Below are 13,354 nucleotides of genomic sequence, written 5' to 3' on the forward strand. Positions count from 1 at the left end.
TGGTTAAAAACCATAAATTAATAAACAAATATGATAGTAAAGTAGTAAAGAAAAACACTTCTTGTTCTGATTCTGTTTATTTGTTTAAAGGTTTTGGTTCTGTTTTGCCCTGTGACTGTAAGAAGACATTTGAAAATTAAAGACTTATTAAAGATTTAATACAAGATGATTGATACAATAGAGCTGTGTAACAGACCTGTGTTTAGAGAGATCTGTGGTTAAGAGACCTGTGTTTAGGAGAAATTATGTTTAAGAGGTGTGTTTGAGAGAGCTGTGTTTAAGAGAACTATGTTTAAGGGACATGTGTTTAAGACAGCTATTTACAAGCTGTGTTTAAGAGAGCTGTGTTTTAATAAGGGAGCTGTGGTTAATTAAGAGAGTGGTCTAATTAAGAGAGGTGTGTTTAAGAGCTGTGTTTAAGAGAGCTGTGGTTAATTAAAAGCTGTTTAAGAGCTGTGTTTAAGAGAGCTGTGTTAAATTAAGATAGCTGTTTAAGAGCTGTGTTTGAGAGCTGTGTCCCATAGGGAACTGGTCTTGTGACCGGAGGGTCGTGGGTTCGATTCCCAGACCTGAGGCCATGACTGAGGTTCCATGACTGAGGTTCCCTTGAGCAAGGCACCTAACCCCAACTGCTCCCCGGGCGCCGGGCTAGGGCTGCCCACCGCTCTGGGCACGTGTGATCCACAGCCCCCTAGTAATCACTAGTGTGTGTGTGTGTGTGTGTTAACTGCACAGATGGGTTAAAAGCGGAGGACAAATTTCGATTGCGGTGTAAAAAATCACAGTTGACAAAATATGGCACATTTACATTGAATTAAGAGAGCTGTGTTTAAGAGAGCTGTGTTTAATTAACAGAGCTGTTTAAGAGCTGTGTTTAGGACAAAAACACACCAATAGACACACACACACACACACACACACACACACACACAGGCAGAGAAACATAAACACACAGACAGACAAGCAGATATACACACATACAGGCAGGCAGACACACACTACAGCAGACAAACAGACAGAGTATAAAAAACAGACATCCCCACAGAGAGGCAGACACAGACAGACAGATAGGCAGCCACAGACAGACAGACACAGACAGACCACTGTGTGCTTTGTGTTTGTCAATATGGTGTGACACATGTCTCTGTCACCTGGAGACTCTTGTGTGGCAGGCTGAGTGATTTTGCAGAAGTTAGTGTTTTATTCAGCTCAGCCTCAGTAATTAGCTTTTATGGGATTCATCATCCCTCTGAGTTTTAGATGACATGTCCATTTTTTAATAACTCAGATGAGAAGAGTCAACAGGCAGTTTCACATATGTCTGGTATTCAGGGCCTGATGTATAACTGCTCTTACCAGCAATTAGGGTTGAGCTAAGCAATTATACCCATTTGCAGACAGACTAATAGCTGTGTGGTTGGTGCTAACAATGTCACACCTCTGTGTCACGTCTTCACTGAACGTGAAGCCTGTGGTAAAATGAGCACAACTGCCACAGTGGTGCACATGTTAGTGTTTATTCAGAGTGTGTTGGGTTTGACTGATGTTAGTGTTTATTCAGAGTGTGTTGGGTTTGACTGATGTTAGTGTTTATTCAGTGTGTTGGGTTTGACTGACGTTACTGTTTATTCAGAGTGTGGTGGGTTTGACTGATGTTAGTGTTTATTCTGTGTGTTGGGTTTGACTGACGTTACTGTTTATTCAGAGTGTGTTGGGTTTGATTGATGTTAGTGTTTATTCAGAGTGTGGTGGGTTTGACTGATGTTCGTGTTTATTCAGATTGTGTTGGGTTTGACTGATGTTAGTGTTTATTCAGTGTGTTGGGTTTGACTGACGTTACTGTTTATTCAGAGTGTGGTGGGTTTGACTGATGTTAGTGTTTATTCAGTGTGTTGGGTTTGACTGACGTTAGTGTTTATTCAGAGTGTGTTGGGTTTGGCTGATGTTAGTGTTTATTCAGAGTGTGTTGGGTTTGACTGATGTTAGTGTTTATTCAGTGTGTTGGGTTTGACTGACGTTACTGTTTATTCAGAGTGTGGTGGGTTTGACTGATGTTAGTGTTTATTCAGAGTGTGTTGGGTTTGACTGATGTTAGTGTTTATTCAGTGTGTTGGGTTTGACTGACGTTACTGTTTATTCAGAGTGTGGTGGGTTTGACTGATGTTAGTGTTTATTCTGTGTGTTGGGTTTGACTGACGTTACTGTTTATTCAGAGTGTGTTGGGTTTGATTGATGTTAGTGTTTATTCAGAGTGTGGTGGGTTTGACTGATGTTCGTGTTTATTCAGATTGTGTTGGGTTTGACTGATGTTAGTGTTTATTCAGTGTGTTGGGTTTGACTGACGTTACTGTTTATTCAGAGTGTGGTGGGTTTGACTGATGTTAGTGTTTATTCAGTGTGTTGGGTTTGACTGACGTTAGTGTTTATTCAGAGTGTGTTGGGTTTGGCTGATGTTAGTGTTTATTCAGAGTGTGTTGGGTTTGACTGATGTTAGTGTTTATTCAGTGTGTTGGGTTTGACTGACGTTACTGTTTATTCAGAGTGTGGTGGGTTTGACTGATGTTAGTGTTTATTCAGAGTGTGGTGGGTTTGACTGATGTTCGTGTTTATTCAGATTGTGTTGGGTTTGACTGATGTTAGTGTTTATTCAGTGTTTTGGGTTTGACTGACATTAGTGTTTATTCAGAGTGTGTTGGGTTTGGCTGATGTTAGTGTTTATTCAGAGTGTGTTGGGTTTGACTGATGTTAGTGTTTATTCAGTGTGTTGGGTTTGACTGACGTTACTGTTTATTCAGAGTGTGGTGGGTTTGACTGATGTTAGTGTTTATTCTGTGTGTTGGGTTTGACTGACGTTACTGTTTATTCAGAGTGTGTTGGGTTTGATTGATGTTAGTGTTTATTCAGAGTGTGGTGGGTTTGACTGATGTTCGTGTTTATTCAGATTGTGTTGGGTTTGACTGATGTTAGTGTTTATTCAGTGTGTTGGGTTTGACTGACGTTACTGTTTATTCAGAGTGTGGTGGGTTTGACTGATGTTAGTGTTCATTCAGTGTGTTGGGTTTGACTGACGTTAGTGTTTATTCAGAGTGTGTTGGGTTTGGCTGATGTTAGTGTTTATTCAGAGTGTGTTGGGTTTGACTGATGTTAGTGTTTATTCAGTGTGTTGGGTTTGACTGACGTTACTGTTTATTCAGAGTGTGGTGGGTTTGACTGACGTTACTGTTTATTCAGAGTGTGTTGGGTTTGACTGATGTTAGTGTTTATTCAGAGTGTGGTGGGTTTGACTGATGTTCGTGTTTATTCAGATTGTGTTGGGTTTGACTGATGTTAGTGTTTATTCAGTGTGTTGGGTTTGACTGATGTTCGTGTTTATTCAGAGTGTGTTGGGTTTGACTGATGTTAGTGTTTATTCAGAGTGTGTTGGGTTTGACTGATGACAGTGCTTATACAGAGTGTGTTGTGTTTGACTGACGTTACTGTTTATTCAGAGTGTGGTGGGTTTGACTGATGTTAGTGTTTATTCAGTGTGTTGGGTTTGACTGACGTTAGTGTTTATTCAGAGTGTGTTGGGTTTGGCTGATGTTAGTGTTTATTCAGAGTGTGTTGGGTTTGACTGATGTTAGTGTTTATTCAGTGTGTTGGGTTTGACTGACGTTACTGTTTATTCAGAGTGTGGTGGGTTTGACTGATGTTAGTGTTTATTCAGAGTGTGGTGGGTTTGACTGATGTTCGTGTTTATTCAGATTGTGTTGGGTTTGACTGATGTTAGTGTTTATTCAGTGTGTTGGGTTTGACTGACGTTACTGTTTATTCAGAGTGTGGTGGGTTTGACTGATGTTAGTGTTTATTCAGTGTGTTGGGTTTGACTGACGTTAGTGTTTATTCAGAGTGTGTTGGGTTTGGCTGATGTTAGTGTTTATTCAGAGTGTGTTGGGTTTGACTGATGTTAGTGTTTATTCAGTGTGTTGGGTTTGACTGACGTTACTGTTTATTCAGAGTGTGGTGGGTTTGACTGATGTTAGTGTTTATTCAGAGTGTGGTGGGTTTGACTGATGTTCGTGTTTATTCAGATTGTGTTGGGTTTGACTGATGTTAGTGTTTATTCAGTGTTTTGGGTTTGACTGACATTAGTGTTTATTCAGAGTGTGTTGGGTTTGGCTGATGTTAGTGTTTATTCAGAGTGTGTTGGGTTTGACTGATGTTAGTGTTTATTCAGTGTGTTGGGTTTGACTGACGTTACTGTTTATTCAGAGTGTGGTGGGTTTGACTGATGTTAGTGTTTATTCTGTGTGTTGGGTTTGACTGACGTTACTGTTTATTCAGAGTGTGTTGGGTTTGATTGATGTTAGTGTTTATTCAGAGTGTGGTGGGTTTGACTGATGTTCGTGTTTATTCAGATTGTGTTGGGTTTGACTGATGTTAGTGTTTATTCAGTGTGTTGGGTTTGACTGACGTTACTGTTTATTCAGAGTGTGGTGGGTTTGACTGATGTTAGTGTTCATTCAGTGTGTTGGGTTTGACTGACGTTAGTGTTTATTCAGAGTGTGTTGGGTTTGGCTGATGTTAGTGTTTATTCAGAGTGTGTTGGGTTTGACTGATGTTAGTGTTTATTCAGTGTGTTGGGTTTGACTGACGTTACTGTTTATTCAGAGTGTGGTGGGTTTGACTGACGTTACTGTTTATTCAGAGTGTGTTGGGTTTGACTGATGTTAGTGTTTATTCAGAGTGTGGTGGGTTTGACTGATGTTCGTGTTTATTCAGATTGTGTTGGGTTTGACTGATGTTAGTGTTTATTCAGTGTGTTGGGTTTGACTGATGTTCGTGTTTATTCAGAGTGTGTTGGGTTTGACTGATGTTAGTGTTTATTCAGAGTGTGTTGGGTTTGACTGATGACAGTGCTTATACAGAGTGTGTTGTGTTTGACTGACGTTAGTGCTTATTCAGTGTGTTGGGTTTGACTGATGTTAGTGTTTATTCAGAGTGTGTTGGGTTTGACTGATGTTAGTGTTTATTCAGAGTGTGGTGGGTTTGACTGATGTTAGTGTTTATTCAGAGTGTGGTGGGTTTGACTGACATTAGTGCTTATTCAGAGTGTGTTGGGTTTGACTGATGTTAGTGTTTATACAGAGTGTGGTGGGTTTGACTAATGTTAGTGCTTATACAGAGTGTGTTGGGTTTGACTGACATTAGTGTTTATTCAGAGTGTGTTGGGTTTGACTGACATTAGTGCTTATACAGAGTGTGTTGTGTTTGACTGACGTTAGTGCTTATTCAGTGTGTTGGGTTTGACTGATGTTAGTGTTTATTCAGTGTGTTGGGTTTGACTGATGTTAGTGCTGATATGGAGTGTGTTGGGTTTGAATTATGTTAGTGTTTATTCAGAGTGTGTTGGGTTTGACTGACGTTTGTCCTTATACAGTGTGTTGGGTTTGACTGATGCTAGTGCTGATATAGAGTGTGGTGGGTTTGACTGTATTCAGAGTGTGGTGGGTAGGGGGTAGTGGGGTAGGGTAGTGAGGTATTGTGGTAGGGTAGTGGGGTATTGAGGTAGGGTAATGGAGTAGTGGAGTATTGGGGTAAAGTAGTGGGGTTTTGGGGTAGGGTAGTGGAGTATTGGGGTAGGCTAGTGGGGTATTGGGGTTGGGTAGTAGGGTAGTGGGGTATTTGGTAGACTAGTGGGGTATTGGGGTAGGGTAGTGGGGTATTGGGGTAAAGTACTGAGGTTTTTGGGTAGGGTAGTGGGGTAGGGTAGTGGGGCATTGGAGTAGGGTAGTAGGGTATTGGGTTAGGGTAGTGGGGTAGTAGGGTATTAGGATAGGGTATTGGGATAGTAGGGTGGTAGGGTAGTGGGGTATTAGGGTAGTGGGGTAGTAGGGTATTGGGATAGGGTAGTGGGGTAGTAGGGTATTGGGATAGGGTAGTTGGGTATTAGGGTAGTAGGTTGGTAGGGTAGTGGGGTAGTAGGTTGGTAGGACCTTCAGCTTTAGGAAACTTATTTCTGTGAATTAATTCCAGAAAAGTAAGTGCTTGGGTTTGTAGTTATTCAGTCTGTGCATAATACATGCTGTCATCTCTGTGGATGAGCTTTTGTTTCTTATTTTATTTGCTACACACACACACACACACACACACACACACACACACACACACACACACACACACACACACACACACACACACACACACACTGACAGACACACACGTAGACACTCTCACATACACACGCATACACACACACTCATACACAAACACACACACTCACACATACACTCACACATATTCACACACACGCATACTCACACACACACACACTCCCCCACACACTCACACACACACACATACTCACATACATACACACACACACACACATACACACTCCCACACACACATACACAGACACACTCCAGTTGCTGAGCTTCTCATCAATAACTGTGTTTGATTGTAGTGGTGCTTTCACAAGTTTGAGCATCCATATTGGAGAATGAACACACTGTAGATGAGAGAGAGGGGGGGTGATAGTGGGGGTGTTTTACAGTCTGTTCATGATGGGTTTGTATTGTTTGTGCTGAACTGATCTCCTCTGTCTCCCTGTAGATGGACCACGACCCGCGGAACCCAGTGTACATCTCAGCTCAGGCACCTCTTCCCGCCACGGTTTCAGACTTCTGGCAGGTGAGATGCAGTGTGTGCTGTACACTTGAAATCACTCAGTGCACGAGGAGCTTTACCACATTTTTTAAACGAAAAGTAAAAAACAATAAGATGTGACAATAATAATAACCACAGGTAGATTATTCACCCAGTCTTTGTATGTGTTAGGCAGCACCATGATTGGCGTTGATTGCAGTCAATCAGCCCACTGACAGTAACAATATCATGGTAATGTAGGCTGGTAATTGTACTGTATCTAGTCAGTGTCACTCACGCTGGCTTGGAAATAATCAAGACCTCTATTCTCAATTAGACAGGACAGTTCTTAATATGATCAGTGTGTTTAAAAGAACAGCTCCATCCACATACTCTCAGGTTCTGTGAGAAAGAGAGAGAGAGAGAAAGAGAGAGAGATGGACAGAGATATAGAGACAAGAGAGATCGAGGGAAAGACAGATAGGTATAGAGAAAATGAGAGACAGGCAGAGAGAAGGAGAGAGAGACAGCATATATTCCATGTGCTCCGTGCTGTTTGGGTAAGAGAGAACCATAGACGTCTGTTCTACTAGACCTGTGTGTTCAGAACGTTTAGAGATGTACCGGCAGAGAGGTGTTTAATCCCACACCTGATATACCTGCAGAGGGGTTTAATCCCACACCTGATATACCTGCAGAGGGGTTTAATCCCACACCTGATATACCTGCAAAGGGGTTTAATCCCAGACCTGATATACCTGCAGAGGGGTTTAATCCTACACCTGATATACCTGCAGAGGGGTTTAATCCCACACCTGATATACCTGCAAAGGGGTTTAATCCCAGACCTGATATACCTGCAGAGGGGTTTAATCCTACACCTGATATAACTCTAGAGGGGTTTAATCCCACACCTGACATACCCGCAGAGAGGGGTTTAATCCCACACCTGATATACCCGCAGAAAGGGGTTTAATTCCACACCTGATATAACTGCAGAGAGGGGTTTAATCCCAGACCTGATATACCTGCAGAGGGGTTTAATCCTACACCTGATATACCTCTAGAGGGGTTTAATCCCACACCTGACATACCCGCAGAGAGGGGTTTAATCCCACACCTGATATACCCGCAGAAAGGGGTTTAATCCTACACCTGATATACCTGCCAAGGGGTTTATTGCTACATCCTATACACAAAGTGCACTTTAGACTGAGCTGTCTGTTTATGTTGGTGTTGGCTATGCTAATATATCTGATGTCACTCGCCTTCTCGAGCAGCTAATGGGATGGGTGCTAATTGAGGTTACTGGTTGCTTGTATTTATCATTTTGTCAATTACTGGCAAAAAATAATGATGTAAATTAAATTAATTTCATAGGGATGAATTAGAAGCAGTCAGGGCCTGTGTAGAATTGGAAAGCTTTCATTAAAATCTCCATTTGGGTTAATGGTGAATGTAAAAGCATCAATCCCTGTCAATTACCTTTGCATGGCTGTCTCATTGTGCTGGGCCTCAGCTAATTCTTACATGACAAAGCTGTTTAAGACAGAGAAGACAAGCACCAGATACCCCTCAGTGAAGATTTACACTGTTACCATAGTTTATTCAGGGTGTGGGTGCAGGTTTACATTGTTACTGTGGTTTGTTCAGGGTGTGGGTGCAGGTTTACATTGTTACTGTGGTTTGTTCAGGGTGTGGTTGGAGGTTTACATTGTTACTGTGGTTTGTTCAGGGTGTGGGTGCAGGTTTATATTGTTAATGTGGTTTGGTCAGGGTGTGGGTGGAGGTTTACACTGTTACTGTGGTTTGTTCAGGGTGTGGGTGCAGGTTTACACTGTTACTGTGGTTTGTTCAGGGTGTGGGTGGAGGTTTACATTGTTACTGTGGTTAGTTCAGGGTGTGGGTGCAGGTTTATATTGTTACTGTGTTTTGTTCAGGGTGTGGGTGCAGGTTTACACTGTTACTGTGGTTTGTTCAGGGTGTGGGTGGAGGTTTACATTGTTACTGTGGTTAGTCCAGGGTGTGGGTGCAGGTTTATATTGTTACTGTGGTTTGTTCAGGGTGTGGGTGCAGGGTTACACTGTTACTGTGGTTTGTTCAGGGTGTGGGTGGAGGTTTACATTGTTACTGTGGTTTGTTCAGGGTGTGGGTGGAGGTTTGCATTGTTACTGTGGTTTGTTCAGAGTGTGGGTGCAGGTTTACATTGTTACTGTGGTTTGTTCAGGGTGTAGGTGCAGGTTTACATTGTTACTGTGGTTTGTTCAGGGTGTGGGTGTAGGTTTACATTGTTACTGTGGTTTGTTCAGGGTGTGGGTGTAGGTTTACATTGTTACTGTGGTTTGTTCAGGGTGTGGGTGCAGGTTTACATTGTTACTGTGGTTTGTTCAGGGTGTGGGTGTAGGTTTACATTGTTACTGTGGTTTGTTCAGGGTGTGGGTGCAGGTTTACATTGTTACTGTGGTTTGTTCAGGGTGTGGGTGTAGGTTTACATTGTTACTGTGGTTTGTTCAGGGTGTGGGTGTAGGTTTACATTGTTACTGTGGTTTGTTCAGGGTGTGGGTGCAGGTTTACATTGTTACTGTGGTTTGTTCAGGGTGTGGGTGTAGGTTTACATTGTTACTGTGGTTTGTTCAGGGTGTGGGTGCAGGTTTACATTGTTACTGTGGTTTGTTCAGGGTGTGGGTGTATGTTTACATTGTTACTGTGGTTTGTTCAGGGTCTGGGTGCAGGTTTACATTGTTACTGTGGTTTGTTCAGGGTGTGGGTGCAGGTTTACATTGTTACTGTGGTTTGTTCAGGGTCTGGGTGCGGGTTTACATTGTTACATATGTACTTCTTCAAGACATTGTCATCTTTGTCATTTGCTTGAATAACACCAGAAACATCAGAACGTTTTTGTCATTTTTAAATAGCTGTTTAATGACACTAATAAATTAGAAAAGAAAGGAAAAATAAATGAAAGAAAGGAACCCAGACTCACCCAAACTACAACTTAGAGATTGCTTTGCTAATTAAAAATCATAAGCACTATAATGTGTAGATTAATAGCAACGTTAAACTAATCCAGGAGCCTCAGAATGTGCAGAAGGTCAGACCTTCACATGACGGTAAGTGTTCCACTCCTGGAGCATTTCTGGCAGTAACTTCAGTAATAATAACAGCATTAGAACAAGATGGAGGCGTTATTCTCCGGGCCAGGATCCTGACACCACGGGTCACAGATTCTCCCGCTCTGACTGACCCTGGCTATGTGGGGCTGTAGTGGACATCTGCGTGCACTTCTAGAGATGTCTGCGTGCACTTCATGTAGCCCAGTGGGGGAGTCTGGCCCTGTGAGGCTCTGACAGCTGTTTCTCTCCTGCTGTAGATGGTGTGGGAGAGCGGCTGTGTGGTGATCGTCATGCTAACACCACTGGTCGAAAATGGGACCAAACAGTGCCATCAGTACTGGCCAGATGAAGGTTCTGACCTGTACCACACTTACGAGGTAACACACCCGTATGTCCCATAACACACCCATACCACATTTATGAATTAGCTTACCTGAAAACACACCTTTTCCACATTTATGAGGTAACACACCTAAACGTGCTTGTAACACAGTCACAAGGTAACACATTCACTTAATTTTTACATTAAATCATCAGTCATTCAATCTTTTCCTTAACTCTGGTCTAACCTGAGCTGCAGATTGGTGTGTTTACAGGTCAACTTCGTCTATACGTCCACAGGTCAACCTGGTCTCTGAGCACATTTGGTGTGAGGACTTCCTGGTCCGCAGTTTCTATCTGAAGAATGTTCAGACCAACGAGACACGTACGGTGACCCAGTTCCACTTCCTCTCCTGGATGGACCAAAGTGTTCCAGAATGTGCCAGAACTCTGCTGGACTTCCGTAGGTGCGTACACACACCTCCCTCCTCCACCCATGACCCTCCACCCATGACCCTCCACCCTTCCCTCTCAGGCCATCTCTCACCACCTCTCCACCCATCACATGTCTCTGTACGCATCTGATTCTACCACGTCTATCTACCTGTCTCTCTCAATCCATCTCTCAACTCAACCTGTCTGATTCTACCATCACTATGCACCTGTATCTCTCCATTTCTCTCTTATTATCCCTATACACCTGTCTCTCTCCACCATCTCTCCACCTGTCACTCTCATCCATCTCTCACACACACCTACACCTTCTCCACCTTCTCCACACTGAGCTACACTGTAAAAAAAATCTTGTCAAATTTACGGTGAAAAACTGGCAGCTGTGGTTGCCATTTTTTCACTGTAAAAAATACAGTGATCTTGTACATGGCTTCACGGTACACTGTAAAAAAAATCCGTTAAATTTACGGTAAAAGACTGGCAGCTGTGGTTGCCAGAACTTTACCGTAAAAAAAAAATGATGACAATGTAAAAAACACTACGGTATCTTTTTTGACAACCGTAAATTTCATCATTTAGAACTGTTCTTTTTACGGAAAATGACTTTACAGCTTACAATAAAACGCTGTAAAATTAACAACTTTTAAAAATAAACCTATTTACGGTGAATAACTTTAAAAACAACAGTTTTACTGTTTATCTCTATGATGAACACATTACAAACATTATTTTTTTACAGTATTTGATTGTGAAGTCCAACTTCACAGTAAATTACTGGCAGGCCGCCATCACTCAGGCCACCCAGTTGTTGCCACATTTTAAGACAACAAGGCACTTTTATTTTTGCCTTGGCAACGTAATCACGCATGAAGCCGTAATCACGCGTATTAAACATAGTATGTGAAACATGAGGGCAGGTCATTAGCACTGTAACATTACACAAACACGCAAGGTAGACTCAGACAATGTACAATTACATAAACTAATACAGGGAGACTTAAATTAACAAAACATATAATCAAATAAATAATCAACAACAGCATGTCATAACACTTACACATAACGCGTATCAATAACGGAGCCGCGGGGGCTCATGGGAAGTAGCGCTGCCTCCAGTGGACCGACGCTACACACTTTTCCAGACTTTAAGCAGAAAAGCCTTAAATTTTCTCAAAAATCAGCAGTGCGCCTTGTATGTGCACTGAATTCAAAAATCTGTCCCTGACAGAGATACGTCATGTGTACGCTGGCAGCGATAATCTAACCAGAGAACATTACGTAAAACGTAATTGAGTAAAGAACAGCCGGGAGAAACGTCTCTACAGTCACCATTCGACTGAAGGCAGCAATGATAGCACAAGACTTGAATATCGAAAACTTTTAAGTGCACCTTATGGTCCTGAAAATACGGTATTCCTTATATGTATAAATATTTGACCCATATTTACAAAGACAATTTCTAAAATGGCAGTACATTGTCCTATATTTCAACATGCTTTACCTTTCAGCACTGGCCATATTTTTAGCATTTTCTTTCTGTAGAAATCAACGTGCGATTTTGCTGATTGATGAATGGTTTTCACTGTAAATTGAAATGTAGGCTACTCATCAGCAAAATCTGTAATTTAGACTGAATATATATATTTTTTTAGGGTAATTCCTTGTTTACTACATTACGGAATTTTCCAATATATTTTACCTAAAATATTGAAATTAACATTTAAAATTTGTGTTTTCTACATATTATGACTGTAAAAATTAATTTTATATACTGTTTATTTTTTTAAAGTAAACTATTGCATCTGTTACAGTAATATACTGTTTTATACTTTATGATCTTTTACTGTTGCGATTTTATAGTTTATTACCGTTAATTCAACAGACATTTTTTACAGTGTATCTCACACACATCTCCACCTTCTCCACACCGAGCTGTCTCACACACACACTGTTTGTCTGCTTTCCATTTGGCCTGACATTAAAAACACACTAGTGCTTGAGGACGGCTGTTTTGATCATATGTCAGGCCAAGAACAAAGCTTTTGGTTCAAAACTGGTACAAAACTTTTATTGCTTTCTGTATATGTGTCCCTAAACGTATCATCTGCACCTACTGTTTCCAGTGCTGCCTTTAAATGAAACCCTCCTGGGAATGTACCTGTGTACTGCACACTGATTCATTCATTACTGGTGCAAAGTGGTTTGTTCGGATTCTGCTAGCAGTTGCAACCCCAGCCTTCTGGTTGAGTGTGAGACAGGAAGGAGTCATGTGAGACAGGAGGGAGTCGTGTGAGACAGGAAGGAGTCATGTGAGACAGGAGGGAGTCGTGTGAAACAGGAAGGAGTCATGTGAGACAGGAGGGAATTATGTGAGACAGAAGGGGGAGTCATGTGAGACAGAAGGGAGTCATGTGAGACATGAGGGAGTCATGTGAGACAGGAGGGAGTCATGTGAGACAGGAGGGAGTCGTGTGAAACAGGAGGGAGTCATGTGAGACAGAAGGGAATTATGTGAGACAGAAGGGAGTCATGTGAGACAGGAGGGAGTCATGTGAGACAGAAGGGAGTCATGTAGCTGATTGACACTTGCATAAAATCAAGTAAAGATCAAGGGGGCAACAGTGTGCACCTGTCCCTAAGAGCTAAAAACCTGCCTTCATCACAAAGCTCAATTGAATAGGTAGGTTTACAGTCCGGATGAGAAGGGTGTTGTTGAAGCTCTTCAGAGGTTTCTCACTTGGTTCCTTCTCTCAGTACGTGTAGGACTGATCATCCAGACTTTGCTAGATCTGTCCTTGTTCTAGACACTGCTAGATCTGTCCTGCTGGTGTAGGGCTGAT

At 42.0% G+C, this 13,354-nt stretch overlaps 1 protein-coding gene across 2 annotated transcripts in view; it reads left to right on the plus strand.

The window, feature by feature from the left end:
* ptprn2 (protein tyrosine phosphatase receptor type N2) overlaps nucleotides 1-13,354 on the plus strand; it is a 205,656-nt gene that overhangs the window by 177,191 nt on the left and 15,111 nt on the right. For both annotated transcript variants that reach the window (XM_076972719.1, XM_076972720.1), the window contains 3 exons: nucleotides 6,595-6,672; nucleotides 9,998-10,117; nucleotides 10,362-10,528. In XM_076972719.1, coding sequence (XP_076828834.1) covers nucleotides 6,595-6,672; nucleotides 9,998-10,117; nucleotides 10,362-10,528 — 365 coding nt within the window. The remainder of the gene's footprint in view (nucleotides 1-6,594; nucleotides 6,673-9,997; nucleotides 10,118-10,361; nucleotides 10,529-13,354) is intronic.

This window comes from Brachyhypopomus gauderio, chromosome 14 (assembly GCF_052324685.1).
Source record: "Brachyhypopomus gauderio isolate BG-103 chromosome 14, BGAUD_0.2, whole genome shotgun sequence".
NCBI lineage: Eukaryota > Metazoa > Chordata > Actinopteri > Gymnotiformes > Hypopomidae > Brachyhypopomus > Brachyhypopomus gauderio.